General features: G+C 40.7%; 1 protein-coding gene across 5 annotated transcripts in view; it reads right to left on the bottom strand.

Annotated features, from left to right (window-relative positions):
• Positions 1–15,575, bottom strand: part of caln1 (calneuron 1) — a 50,918-nt gene extending 35,343 nt beyond the window's left edge. For 2 of the 5 annotated variants that reach the window (XR_002275370.1, XM_020605585.1), the window contains exons 1-2: positions 13,178–13,634; positions 6,510–6,631 (exon numbers count right to left, since the gene is read on the bottom strand). Coding sequence is in view for 4 of the 5 variants with exons in the window: in XM_020605585.1 (XP_020461241.1) it covers positions 6,510–6,631; positions 13,178–13,572 (517 nt within the window). In the remaining variant the exon portion in view is untranslated. Of the gene's footprint in view, positions 1–6,509; positions 6,632–13,177; positions 13,638–15,155 lie in introns of those variants that run through there. The other 3 variants (XM_020605588.1, XM_020605587.1, XM_020605586.1) reach the window with 3 other exon arrangements.
• Positions 15,576–15,944: the final 369 nt, after the last annotated feature.

Below are 15,944 nucleotides of genomic sequence, written 5' to 3'. Positions count from 1 at the left end.
CTTACACCTCAGCTCCTTCTTCACCACGACGGACCGGTACATCGACCGCATTACTGCAGAAGCTGCACCGATCCTCCTGTCAATCTCCCGTTCCATCCTTCCCTCACTCATGAACAAGACCCCAAGATACTTGAACTCCTCCACTTGAGGCAGGAACTCTACACCAACCTAAAAGGAACAAGACATCCTTTTCTGACTGAGAACCATGGCCTCGGATTTGGAGGTGCAGATTCTCATCCCAGCTGCTTCACACTCAGCTGCAAACCGCCCCAGTGCACGCTGGAGGTCCTGGTTTGATGAGGCCAACAGGACAATGTCGTCTGCAAAAAGTAGAGACGAGATCCTGTGGTCCCCAAACCGGAATCCCTCCGGCCCCTGGCTGCACCTAGAAATTCTGTTCATAAAAATAATGACCAGAACCGGTGACAAAAGGCAGCACTGCCGGAGTCCAACATGCACTGGAAACAAGTCTTACTCTTACTGCCGGCGATGCAAACCAAGCTCCTACTCGTACAGGGACCGGACGGCCCTTAGCAAATAAATACCTACTGCAGACAGTCAAGGTCAAAGTGTTCGACCTGCATCAAGACAGCATGTTACTGCTTCCTCAGCCAGCCTTATTTTAGAGATATCTTCCAGGACACACACATATAGATTCATTTCCCTGCATTGAAATTGGCATCTCATGAATAAATCTATCAGTGATTTTACTGAGTACTGTCCTGTGCCTGGACCGTGTTTGTAGAAAATAACAATGTGGAGACTAGGTTTATATATTCAAATTACTCACCATTTCATGCACTAATGGGCCGATCTATCAACACTCACAGCACAGAGAAAGTTTTGAGCTATTTTCAAACCCAAAATCTGACTTTTGTTAAAGCAACTGCAAATGTTTCACCAAAAGGAGAGAAGTAACAAAGACATCAACTTAAATGGAACCAAAACCCAACGTGGTGAAGCTGGCTAATTTTCTAAGTAAATTATGCCTTGCACTGTTACAATGTCGCCGTGGCGTGCCCCACACCCCCCCCACAAAATACCTGAATGACTGCTGCCTATTTACTTGCATTATGTAACCTGCTCACTCTCATTCTGTTTGACCTTTCCGATACAGCACCAATGCTTGGCGTCCACAGGGACAGCTGACACACGCGTTGGCCTTGTCACCAGAACTGTAACAAGCCACACTTTGAGCTTTTCACTGAAAATCCCTTCAATGATACCACATCACTGCTATGGCTGACTGAAACCAGCCAGAGATGATAAGGCAATGTTTCACACTGGTATTTCAATATTTGATTCATATTTTCAATATTAATTAATAATATCTTTTTAAAAAAACAAAAACACAACTGCCATCATCACTACCCAGCAGTAAGAGCAACAAGAAACTGGAACTGGATAAGCTCAACACAATTAATCAATTCTCAGAATAGATATTTTTGTTGAGTGACTATTCAGTCCACTAATTGTTTCTTTTCTAGACATATAGAACAAGGTGCCACATCCTGGAGATCCTTCAAGGCTCCCTGGAAGGTCTTCAAGGACACAGACTCAGGGAAGAGAGTCTCAAGGACACACACACACACACACACACACACACACACACACACACACACACACACAGAGTGATGGAGATATTTACTTCATCAGATCTGACAACATTTGGCTCCTGGCACCTGAATAATCAACGAGTGTCCCAAGCACAGTCCCAGTGGAACTGAAAGGAGGGGAAATGTCAGCACCTGGGACGGCTCCCTGAGCTCCTGTTAAAACTTACAGGCCAGTTCGAGATGACCCAGATCTGCACAGAATCGATCGACACACAGTGAATGCCTGTTAGTTTTCTGTCCGACTCGCTCTGCCGTAACGCACACTTGGGCAGCAATATTCTCACGAGATCTAGACGGCTGCAGTTTTTGGCGTCAAATGCTGGAGTTGCTCTCCACCAACTGCAGGAGCTCAGGGCATGATGGGAAACACGTGGCTCTCATCTGGTCTGAAAGCTGATTGGTTTAGATTCTGGATCAACATCATGATGTTTTATTGAAACATAATTTCTTGTATAATTGTCGTGATTGTGATTTTTTTTTTTTTAAATAGTTGGCAGTTTCACTATAAAGGTTTATTATGTTAAAATAAATGTGTGGTGGATGATTTTATCAGGTAGAGAAGCTGAATACTGTCAGCATACAGTACATTACATATAGTTCCCATATACTACAGGCAATATGTGATGGAATGTGATGAAATGATTTAATTTATGAACCAACAATGTTGGAGAAACTACTTTGAAAACATAACATTGCAAACAATTACCTCATACTGGAAGAGTCTACATAGCTCAGGAACAAAAACTGCCAAATGGGAGCTGCTGTTTATATGGCCATGGAGGCTGAAACAAGCCGCCTAATGCTGGTGTCTGTCAGCCTCCCTGTCTCCTTCACCAACAGCTCAGTGCTGCATAGACCAAGACCTCCTCACAGGCCTCATGCTGTCTGATCTAGCTCAGCATGCTTCGTGAAAGAAGAGCCAACTAGGAAGGATTTCTTCCACCAAGACTTTAATAAAATCATTTTTGCTTTATACCCTGTCTAAGACTTTATTTTGAAGTTTGCCCTGGACTATAACTGCGGATACAGATTCATCTCTGCATGTTGTGGAGTGTCTAGATGCTACTGAATGTTATGACTGCTGCGGTCCACTGCTTGAGCCAGACTGGAGTTATATCGCTATAAAACCATTATAACTTTAAATACCCATTATACCGTACACAGTATACCATCAAAAGGCAGCACATGAAATGCCAGCTGTACAGCACCCTAGGTGAAAAGAGTGGGGAGAAGTTACTTCTCAGTTATCTCAAACATAAAACTCCCTACAAATGCTTCCACGCCGTGCTGTTGCTAAAGTCAACAATTTTAATTTCTGGCTGGCCTGAGGTCACAAAAAATGTTCACAAAACTGAAAGAAAATACAGTTCTCATGCAGCTCCTGGGCTGCTGAAGAACCAGAAATTACAATATACACAATGCCATTGCCACATTTTGACAGTTTTCCACTCCTGTTTTTGTCTTTGACCTCTCCAGATTCTTCATATTTCTCTAAAACACCTTAAATACCACATTGTGAGTATGCAGTTTGCAGATTTTTGTTTTAATACTCTACATATTTCCTATATTTTCTAGTTGCATTCAGATAAATAAATATATATCTATCAAAGGTTATTATCGGGCTTTCAAGTAGAGATTGTGGTAAGCTTATAAAATGTCACATCCTAAGTTTTTGCAGCTCAAGTACTTTAGCATTACTTTATTTTACAAGCAACTCATTTTGTTCTTTCAGGATAAAAATGGCAACCTTGCCTGCTCCATAGTAATTCAATTTGTATTCATTTGCTAATGAATAAAACAATCAATAATGCAGAAATGTACAGACTGTTCTGAGAGGGCACAAAAGAAATCAAGAGCAGTGCATTGCTGAACAGACCTACAGTGTGGCAATGCATCAACCATGTGCGCTGATGAATAAATGACAGTAAATGAAGATGTGAACATCGACCATTATTATACATTTGGCTCATTACTTTCAGAATGGTGATGATGTGGCTGAGTGTTACTGAAGCCACACTAGATTAACACTAATTGGCATCTGGATGCAAAAGCTCAAACAAAATCTACAGAGTCAGTCTACAGGTGAGAAACAGAAGAGCTTGGCTTCTGACTGGATCACAGAACAGAGGCTCGAATGAGCAGCCAGACTTGACAGGAAGTGTGTTTATTTTCCCCACATACTGTCTGAAATCTTTACAGTCAATGGGATGATGTGAATTTGTAAGAATTAAGAACCAACTCTACATCTTCCAAGTTATATTTACACATGCTCTACTGGTTTAAAGACTGCACTGAGCACATTTAAGAAAGACTTGAGAGACAGTGGTTTTCTTCATAAGACCCTACAGGAAACAACTTCTCCTGAGAAGACGGAACATTAACAAACAAACAAACAAAAAAAAAAAAACACCAGCTGGCTGATTCCACAACACCAGCCATGCCACAGCTCGGCCACTGGTGGACGCTTTTTAATGGCCCTGGACAAATGCAGTAAATTGGCTCAAATATTGTGAAGCAAACAAAGTGTTGAATGTGCAGAATGTGGAGGCTGTGTAAGATGCACCTGGGGAAGGCAAATGGTGAAAGAGCTGTTTCTAATGATAGAGGAAAAACTCTCAAGACAAGTAAGACCATTTCTAATGGTATCTGATGAAAACCCTGTATTGTGTCACACAAATAACCTCCTGAAGTTGCAAACAGCTTCAGCACAGACTGCCACTGCTATTGTACCGCTGACATGTACCTGCTGGCAAAGCTGTTTAGATAATATATTTATGGATTCACAGTACAGCAGCTACATTAAAAGAAATATATACTGTTATTTTCAGAATGAGTTAGGCCACACTGTTGTACAGTAAGTCACTTATTTATATAAAAATAACATCTTTACTGTATATCCAAAGATTTTTTTAAAACACATGCAAATATCTGTATATGTCTGGATTAGAGACCAGTGCTTTGCAGTCAGTGCAGTTGTGAGCAGAGTCCTTTTTTTGTCCCAGATGTTTCTATTATTTCTTGGTGGATTTATGGAAACTTGTCCTGGACATTTTAAAAAAATCCTAGAAAGAGAAATTGGTGCCGATCCCAGTAGCATCAATTCACTACTCAACCAGCACAGAGTACATATTAATGAAGTAATTAATAGGCTCAGTGTTGGCTTGGTGTCACGAGGACCCACTAACCACAAGCTATTTCCTATTCAACAAACAGCATGAACCAATGAAACGGGAATGAGAAATTCATATGCAGCAAACATCTCAGTGCATATTAAAACCAGACCCTGACAAAGTGTCTGGCTATTACTGTGCGCTGTGTAGCCAATTTTCCAGGTGGCAGCTTAATGTTGCATCAATGGATTAATATTTTGGAGGTGTGGGGAAGTATAGTTTGTTTGCTGCCTGTGGGGCTGCCACTGCTGACTCTGGGAGACTGTTATTGATCCTGTTTGTGTTCTACAGGTCACAGTGATTTCTCTCAGACAGCCTCCAAAACAAAGGGTCCATAAATACAGCCATGGCTACAGGACAGGTGTGAAGTCAGAGAGAGAAGCCAGGAGACCACAAATACTCTTGGTGAGACAAACTACTGTACAAAAAGAATAAGGCATCATGGTGCTTTGTGTGCTCAGATGAGAAGAAAGTTGCTGGTTTTGCAGCACTGCACTGGCTTTCAAAGTATTATTGACTATTAAACTGATTGAGCTGACTCAGATCAGCATCATTCCTTCGAGTTGGCCTTCTGGTTTAACCTGCCAGTGGAATGTTAAGCAACTGGAAATGTTTTCTGGAAAATGAGGCTCCATACGAGTTTGGGATTCTGCAGTGTGTACAGGGTTGTTGCCATCTCACCGAGAAAAATAATGCACATAGCTGACTAAAAGATCAAGGCAAAGATCTTTCCAGCATCCTTCATGATCCGCAGCATCTTTGTTACTGTTCAAGACATTCTCATTCCCAGGGCATCCAATACTGATGTTTTGTCAAATACAATTTACACCTCATACTGTCTCTCTCAGACGTGGCAACACTTGTAGTGAGCCATGTGACTTTAATGCAAAAATAAAAGACCCTAAAAGAAAACAGACCCTGATGACGGCTTTATGTTGAAACATGTTTGCATTAAAGTTGCTCGGAACACTGCAAGTGTTGCCAGACTTTTTGCTTTCCAATTTGTCTTTCCTGTGTTTGTGCACCTTGACAGTGGGTGAAGTTGTGTCAGTAAGTTCTGCTGTATCCATCTGATACAGACACCAAGGTTGCCTTTGGAGTCTGTATGAGACACTATAGGTACTTGACATACTGTCTGTATTTGACGCTCTAGGAATGAGGATGGGCTCTGCTTTTCTACTGCAGCGCTTTAACGGTTGGTAACTATTCCTTTAGTTCTGGTCCTACTTTACATTCGTCCTTTAAACTGCCATGAAGCAAAACTAAATATAAAGCTGTAATGAGATTATGGTCATTTGTATGCAGCACCATATTCCAAGTGCATGAACTTTAGTTTGACTGTCGTCTTTTTCACAGTAGAGCTCACCTCTACAGTGTTACTTCTTGGAAATAAATTAACTAATTTGGTAAAAAGACTACAGACTAAGCTGCTGAAAACACACAGAACATAAATAAAACATGCTTCTTCTCCAGGGAAGACACCATGTTAGACTATGACAACAACAGTTAATGAAATCCTACTAAATGCATCATACCGAAACAAATCTTCTCTTTTTCAGATTACAGTAACAACACAGCAGATGTCATCTGCTTATCTTCATTTGTAGTATAATGTTCCAGTGATCATGAGAGCAGCAGCAGCAGCAGCAGCAGGTAAATCACTTTCGATGGACATTAAGATTAACACAGGACAGCAGCCAGACGGTTTACTGACGAGCCTTACCATCAAGCTCCTCCACAGAGATACTGGCCAGCACATCACTGTCACTGTCTGACAGTGAGCGGCTCAGGTAGTTCCCTTTATAGAGCAGGCCTGCCGTCACATGGTGGAACGGCATCTTCTCCCTGAGAAACAACAGAAACAAACATTTAACAGCAGTGAGGTACAGAGAGAACCTGAAGAGGAGATTTCTCTTGGTCTTTTCAAAAGATGAATTCTGATCACAAAAAAAGTTCCACACATTACACAGCTTTCTAAAAAGGCTTATCAGCAGGGGGAACTCCAATGTGTGATGTTTCATGGTCACAGCAAAATCATTGCAAATGAAACCCATCATCAGGCATTCAGATTAGCCTCGTCAAAAATAAAGCTATAAGAAAATATGTGAAGTGCACAAATTTCCCCCAATTTAAAATTCAGTCAAGCAAAAACACAACATGTGAACCATAATCCACTACAGGGAGCTGGTCTGCCAATTTGTGATACTGGTGGAGCTAAAAGAAACCAATCTACAAGTGGGAACAGAGAAGAGTGTAAAGGAGAGCCATAAAAACGCAGAACTAATTCACTAAATGGAAGTCACACAGTGAGTGAGACTTGTATAGCTAAAAGTAAATGTAGTAAAAGTGTATGTACAGCAAGTGCTGGTGCACAAGAGCATGCACGCATGTGCTGCATGCGCTCACACACCAGCATATTCAAAATGGGCTGAGGTATTGCAACAAGAGAACAATGCAGAGGCATCAGCTGAAGTTTCCACAATGTGAAAAACTGACGATTACAACAGCTTGATGGCGCAAACATACAACATTTAAAAATGAGGACATTCTAGATGTGCAATGGTTCTGCTCTTTGGGTTTTAAACAGTATCTACATTAATAACCTTTGCTTTTATGGGTGGTATCCTCAGCATGACCCATGCATGCTGCTGTACCATATTTGCAAATCTCTTGAGGTGGATAAAACTAATTCTTCAGCTTGTTTTGTTGCTAGTTTCTCTTACCCATCTCTTATTAAATGACTATACAGCAATACTACAGACTGTCCTGCTAAATAATCACAGCTACTCTGCTGCACATAGCTTATGTGTCCTCCAATAAAACCTTTAGCCAGCATTTAAACTCATCCTGCAGTATGGAAGTAAGTTACTTTACTGCTCTAGAACATACTGTTTTTGAAATAAAAGCAACAGAGACAATACAATACTAAAAGATGCAATTATTTAAATAAGGCAATTAAACACATACCTTATAACAAATTTTATTTTGGCAAAACTAATAGTTTCAAATAGATTTCTAAACAAGTCTGTCATGTTGGACTTTATATTCGAGTTAATAAAATCAAGTTGGATATGAAAAAATATTTCACTGTTTAAACTCAGCCAACAACAAGGACCATTTTTTAAGAGTTATAAACAAGAAATTATCTTGAAACATCCACCCACTAACTAGTAATATAGCTATCCTTTTTGCAAACCTTTAACTCCATTTTGAAGCCTGTTTTAACCACACTGAGCTCCAGTCATTGCTAATGTTTTACTGGCTGGAGCTGCCAGCCATCCCTTACCTCACAAACTCAAAACTGGCCCCTGCCTTTTTTGGGTTGCCAGTTTAATAAGCACATCAAGGCATCAGCAACAATGCCTAAACCTTTCTTCAAGTGTAAGGCCAGGATTTTTCATTTCCTAATTCATCAATTATTCAGTCAAATCTCAGTTGTAGTTATGAATATTACATTCATCCCTCTTTTCTGCTTTTACTACATTATTGCCACGAGCCAACCCATAAATTGCCAGCTATTTGACACAGCCCATTACTACCCTGGGATTGCCAATGTGAAGAAATATTTATTATATTGATTTACCTTGCAGGAATGGAATTTACATGCATTATGCTACAGTGAATTATTCAGGAACAGACTGTGCAATGCTGAATAAAAGGATTGATTTATTTTGAAAAAGTTTTGAAAGCAAAAAATTGGTGGAATAAATTAAATGCAATGATGCTATGCAGCTCATATGGTTTTACCTTTTCCTCACACCTCTGACTGCATTTTAAATGATCTGTTTATCTGGCTACACGCTTGCACTGAGAGCACCAAGCAGATGGTTTTACCTTTTCCTCACACCTCTGTTTATCTGGCTACAAGCTTGCACTGACAGCACCAAGCACACAGCTGCTGCCTTTCAACAACAATGACCAGGATTTTGTTGATGTCATTGAGCACTACACTTAGATAAGTTTGAAATGTACTGTAGAAAACAAAGTCTGGAGGCTGAAGGTAGAGAAGAGAAAAAGTATTTTCAGCATATTTCAGAGAGAAATATGAAGACTCTGTTCAGTTACATTTTCCAGATGGCTGTAGATACCAGCTACTTTACAAACTGAGGCTTATAAAATGGGAACAGTTGGAGAATTTAGAATAGTGCTGAAGGAATATATTGATGAGCCAGTTGCCTGAAAATTATTGAACAGGTTTGTTAATCATTTAAGTTGCTGAGTAGACAATCTCATCACAAGGTCCATTTAGAAGCTGCTTTGTTCTAAACAGACCTCATAGTGACACTGTTTTCCCAAGTGGTGCTTGGTCTAGAATAAACTTTGAAACCTAATCAGTTATCAACTAAATTTGTTGATCTCAGCTTCTCAAATGTGGGGATCTTGTGCCTTTCTCTGCTGAAGTTGGAGATTCAATTTTGGTAAAGGATTAAAGCTCCCTTAAAGACCAGAGCATTATCTACCAAAAACACCTTCTGCATCACTGAACACCAGTTACATGCACTGACAGATCTGCTCCTCTCAAATAACTCTAAAAGAGAAACTGCACCAAGAAGTACACTGTAAATTTCACACCAAAGACAGTACATTGTGTCTAAGATTACAAAGATTGCCTAGCACATTAACAGGAGATAAGATTTTACCGCAGTACTTTACTGTAATATCTCATGAGGATATACAGTAAGTTTATTAATGTAGAAGATGAAGAGCAAGATAAAGTGCTGAAACAGTAAAACACCCGATCTGCAGTGTCTAGGAAAGACTGTGAAGAACAGGACTGTTCACATCCTTCACCATCATTACACTTGATTAAACTGATCAAGGTCTCAGCTGAACAAGCTAATTTCCCCTTCAGGAGCAGAGCAACACACAACAGTAATCACTTCAATCAGGAAGTGATCACCTCCACCTCACCCGAGACCACTCTATTTACTTCTCTTTGTTCCTCTCATCAAGTCACTGTTGCTTCCATACTGTGATAGGCTTATATCAGTTCGACAGAAAAAGAGGCAACAATTCTGGTATTAAATACTTAAAGTACATTGACTGGCTGATAAACAGCCACAGAAATTAACTGCTTTGATGAATTCTAAATCCCCAGCTGTGGGGATACACACACACACTTTTTATATTTTGGGCAGCAACTAATGGCTAATTTCGCAATCAATTAACTGATGATTGAAGATTAAATGTTTAAACTCATCTTTCCAAATTAAACTGTCTGAACAACAATCAACGCCCAATTTACTGCAACATGATAAAAATGGAGAAAAGCAGTTATCCAAAGTGACTTTCAGAGAGTGAGTTGGGAGTCAAAGTCAGTGTGTGGCTCAAAGATACGTTAAACTGACAGGATATGTGGCTGTTGATGGCTACACTAGCTATGCTTGGACTTGTGGCTTTTAATGACAGGACAAACTGTCACTCTGTTGTTACCTGTGCTCTGAACTCCATGCATGATTGATCCACAAGTCTGTGAATTTCTTAGGTCAGAATTCTGTAATCTGATTTCAGCAATATCTACTATACAGTACACTGTACCTGTCATACAGAAAATAGCTCACTGCTTTTACTATTAGTGCACAAGCATGTACTAGGTATAAGCAAATTGATATTGGATTATGTGTAAAATTATGTGTGTTGTCATATCAACTGTTTTTACATGCTTGAAAGAATAAATTAAATCAAATCAAACCATTATACAGTTGTCCTTTTCAGTGCTGTAAGGCTGGATCACAGAAGAACTGAACCTAATTACAGCAAAGACATAAATAAAACCACCTCCAGTAAAAGTTGTGTGCATGCTTTCCCTGTAAGGCGCCTCAAGGATAAGACAAAAGGTGACATGACTAATCAAAACACTGGGATGAAAGGGATGATGAACTCATTCCTCTCTGCATGATCGGTGTCCATCAACTGGAAATCATAAGTTAGTGTCACACCTTAACTTTTGGGCAATAGAAGAACCAGAAATAGTGAATAATGCACATAAAGTAAGTCATTAAATGCACATTAAATGCACTGAGCATCCAAAATGACATCTTTAAACATATCCTCATATAACTTTATTAAGAAAAAACATTATTTGATCATCTTCATTGCACTCCTAAACTGAGCATCCAAAATGACATCTTTAAACATATCCTCATATAACTTTATTAAGAAAAAACATTATTTGATCATCTTCATTGCACCCCTAAAGTTCTTTATGCACTGCTAATCAGTTCAACTTAGGAACACGTGCTCCTGGGGGAAAAAGCAAGCGTCATGCTATGGATATAGGCTATTGAACCGGGGGGGTTGACAAATGACCTAATGACCTCTTGCAATCTCAAGTTCTCAGAAGCTGCCAGACCTCATGCAGAAAACAGAGAGCAGACTCAGAAACAAGTGCACGCATGATTAGAACTGTGTGATCAAACCTGCCCATGTGCTCTCAAATTCTGACTTGCAAACTGAGTAGCACTCAAAATTTGGCTTTTGTGCTCTCAAATGTATTTGCTGTGATATACTTCCATGCTAACCTCCCCATTTCTATAAGAAATGACTAATCAACACACGGCCACATGAAACACCAAAGTGGACCTCACTTTTTAACTCGAGGAGACTGCAACCTGATGAAAAGAGCACAGCTTGATTCAAAGCTTTGTGCGTAACAAGGAGGCCAGATGGCAATTTCTCATCAGACTCTGCAGCACAGCAGTCAAAGAGCTGATACTGAGGGGGACACAAGGAGAACGCTGTGCACCAGCACCATGTACACAGTATCACAGATTGAGCTGTGGTCACATGAGCAGAATACTTAAAAAGTGTCCAGTACAACAGCAAGTTTAGAGGGTAGTTTAATCCCTTTTACCATTTTCCATCATTGCTACAGAACAACATAAACAAATCTCAACTCCTCAAGGCTTCGGTTATGCTACTTGACCTGAGTGCTGCCTTTGATACTGTGGACCACCAGCTTCTTTTATATAGATAAAGGGAGTTAAGGGACTTGTAGGTTTAATTGGTTTAACCCATCCAGGGTTTTCCCTTGGTTTTCAGAGGATGCAGTCTAAGTCAAGGGTGTTGTGGTGGCTGGGGAGTTTGAAATTATTTGAAGGAGATTGAGTTGTTTTTGGTTTTTTTGACTATTATGTTTACAATATTTGTGGATGAAAACTGGCAACACTTATTTTACTGTATATATATAGTCAAAAGGCTATTCTTTTTCAGTGCATAGCATTCTCCCAGTTGTTTTTAAGTGTACATTCATACTGATATTATGCCGAAAGACCATTTTGTGTTTATTTGGCTTACTGTAAGGTGCTCTGAAAAAACACTTAGCCTAAGCTAAACACTTAGCCTAAGCACCTAAGCCTTTCTATGCTAGGGAAAACCCCGTCATCTAAGCAAGAAAAATTCTCTGCATCAACAGATGACCACTCCTCAAAGTGTTATGAGGTTACCTAGTGGGTGCCCCCGGAAACCTTATAGGACTTCTACTTTTTAATTTATATATGTTACCCCTGGGCAGTGTCATCAGAAAGCACAGCATCTCCTTCTACTATGCTGATGATACTTAGCTTTATGTGGCTGTGTCTCCTGATGACACCAGGCAAACTGATTCACTTTTTAACTGTATTCTAGACATATGTCAATGCCTGGATGTCACAGAATCTTCTGCAGTAAAACCAGGATAAAACAGAACTTCTGATCACCAGTTGAATGGCTTAAAGAAGGAAACTGGCCTCTCATTTAAATACACTCCCCCCAAGTGAAGGAGCAAGAAACCTTGGAGTGAACATGACTTTAATTTAAATGCACTAGTGCAGGGTGTCATCCATCTATCCATTCATTATCTACACCACTTATTCCTGAATAGGATCACAAGGGGGCTGGAGACAATCCCAGCTGAGAATGGGCAAGAAGCAGTGCCAGTCTATCACAGGGCTGACATGTAGACAAACAACCAAACACACAAAAGGAAATGTTAAAATTCATCAATTTAAAAACAAGACTGTTCCATCTAGCCATGACTTAAGATGGATTAATTACCAACTTCCTTTGATCACCTAACCAAATCTCTTCCTAAGGTGTGTAAAATGACAAGTTCTATAACATGTACAACACAAATTTGTGTCTTGAAATCTATTGTTTTAATGTAAACAAGGGAAAATATTACTATAAACTGAGAACTTTCTGCAGGGGCAGTTAATTTTGAAATTACTTTCCTGTGCTTGAAAATGCAGCCAACTGGGTACAAAGGTAATTCAACCACAGAAAAGCAAGAATGAAATGGTTTCCAAACTGAGAAAAGAAACAGGAACATCCCACATAAGTGCCACCTCTCTGAACACATTACCAGCTGCTTCCTGCAGCAACAGATTCTGTCTTTCCCATGCCGAGTCTTACCCATAGTGATGGCTGTGAGTGTACTCAGCAGGATACTGCAGCACAACAGGCTCCCTCCTTGGACTCTCCATCACATCCCACAGCCCATCCCTCAGGTACGGGTTGCCTGGCAAGTCTCCGTTTACCTCCGACTGTGTCCCTGGGGGTGGTATGCTAGTGAGCTCCACCGTCTGAGGATCGGGCTCTGAGACCTCCTCCTCCATCTGACTCTTAGATGCAGTGGTGGCTCGAGCAGCGGACTTCCTGCCCACAAACCACTGAGTCCGACTGCCTCCACAGCTTGGACTTGTCCCAGAGTAGCAGCATCGGTTCCCCAAAACCCGTTGTTTAATATTTGAGCAGTGAGAGCAGCAGGTATGACAGCTCCTCTCACGCTCCACTCCTTGACTTCTCATTCACTCCCTCCCTCCCGCTGACTGCCTCCTTCTCCCTTTTCACTCACTATCTAGTGCAAACATTCCTCCACATGGGGAGACAGAGTGGGGGGCTCATTAATGAGTCCCAGTGACAGAGTCAGCCCTGCCTGCCTGCGGCTGTGCTCACAACATACACAGGGGAGAGGCAGAGGCTAAAGGGAGGGAGGCTGACGGAGGCAAAAAGAAAGAGACCAAAGCAGAGACTCGGACAGATGAAAGAAAGAGAGACAGGCTGCAGGCAGACTGACAAATAAGCAAGAAGATACCAACAGAAGATGAAAAATAGAAACAGAGAGAGAGAGTAAGAACCAAGATTGACAGATAAGGTTAAAGAATAAGAAAGACTGAGTTTGAGGATGTGTGTTGGAAGCACAGAAATATGCACACAGCCTTTATCGGTGGTTGAAAGTAACAAAGTACATTGACTTAAATTACAGTAAATTAACAATAAGGATCAATGAAGTGCTATGTTGTGTTATTATACTGATTCTGAAATGTAAAGAGTAACTACATTTTATCTAATAAATCTAGTGCAGTAAAAAGTACAATAGTTGAAATGTAGTGTTGTATGTACAGTAGCAGCAGAAAATGGAAATACTCATATTAGATTCAATATGTGATCATCGGAACAGCTGAGAATTAAAAGTAGCTCCAGCTAAACAAGCTGCAACACTTTATAGTGAGGTACACAATAATCCATAAGGACCTACTGCCAAGTTTGTACATTTACTTAAGTAACATTTTGAACGGTGGACTTTAACTTGTAAAACTGTTCTTTTACACTGTGAGAATGATGCTTATATGTAAGTAAAAGGATTCTAACACTTCCACAGCTGCCCTTTCTATCCCAGTGGATTACACTTTGATACACAGAACAGACCCATCTCCTGGAGAAGACGCCGCCGTGTGGAGAAGGAGCGCGAGTTTGGACGCTGCGCAATGCGTGGATGGCGATGATGATGGGGAAGGGGGGGGGGCTGCTGCTATTAACTGCTCCAGTACATCCCATCGCCCCTCAACAAGCGCACACGCACACAGTACATGAATGCCACAGCCACCCTTCACCATTATTATAATTAAAAGCCATTCTGCTCAAATCTTATGCTGTCTTCTTAACGTTGGTGTAAAATAGATATACAAGCGTTTTGTTTCTGAAAACAGTAGGCCTTCGTCGATTAGAAAACACGGCTTATCTTAATCAAATAACAACAATCAATAATTAAAATGAACTTCATGAAACAAGGAGCCGATGATTTTGTTACTGCAGTCTTTGACGAATCCCATTACACAGAAAGGAATTGCCAAACACTGATCTGACTTATTTTCAAGCCTATTTCTAACCTACTTTCCACAGCATTCACCATGTGCTGGGACATAAACTGCAGCAGATGTGAACACTGACAGAGAGTGGACATCCTCAGGTGCTGACAGAGCCACACAACAGGTGTGGGCCTGCAGGGAGCACTTGTAATGCGGGCAGAAAAAAAATAACACACACGATGAGGTTGTAATAATAAGAACCAGCCCATTCATCTCCCACTTAAGCAATTCACCCAACTTACCGTTGAAGGTGTTGAGTGTCTGATCAGGCAATTCTGTTAATCGATGCCCTCCAGTTTAGAGACTTGAGGTGGACTTCTCAATCAGCCTCGATCAATGCGGGTTGCTTGTTGTATTTTTAACGAGTTATTCCTTTAGTTGGGGGGTGAACTGGAGCCTAGGCATTTCTTTCCATCTTGAGAAGAAATCACACCGGTTGGTCTGCGGGTTGCACTTTTCGCCAAACTCATCAATGTTTACATTTCCTCTGTCGCTCCACGTCGTATCCAGTTATGTTCAAGGACAGTGAAATCTAATCAGGAACACCGCACAGGTCCGTCGCCTCAAGTAAAAATCCATGGACTGAACATCCACACGCACAGGTGAACGCGTCGGAAGATTAATGAAAGCAGCCCGGTGGCCAAAGAAGCGGGTCCAACCCAAATCGGTGCGCAATCGACCACGACGGCAGCGATTGGCTGCTTCACTCTCGGTTGCCTTCATCAGTTTATTGTGTCATTTTTAAATGGACAAACCTACTTTAGCCTTTTAGAAATATTCAAACAATAGGCTATATTCGGTGACTGCCTCCAGCTCTTCCTCAGCTGAAAGTGAGTCGGAATGCCTTATTGAATAATCTTTAAAGTTGTCCCTGGAATAGGCAATAACTTTCAGTGGCGACAACAATCAATATATTTTGTTTTTACAATTTTTGCTTCTCGCCATAATTGATCTAAATCCATTCTGAGAGGTTTTAAATTTCTTTGCTCTTCATTATCAGGCAGATTACAATTTTATTGTAAAAGTGAAAT

The sequence above is a fragment of the Monopterus albus genome, unplaced genomic scaffold, assembly GCF_001952655.1.
Source record: "Monopterus albus unplaced genomic scaffold, M_albus_1.0 scaffold71.1, whole genome shotgun sequence".
Lineage (NCBI taxonomy): Eukaryota > Metazoa > Chordata > Actinopteri > Synbranchiformes > Synbranchidae > Monopterus > Monopterus albus.
This window is presented reverse-complemented; position numbering and strand designations above follow the sequence as displayed.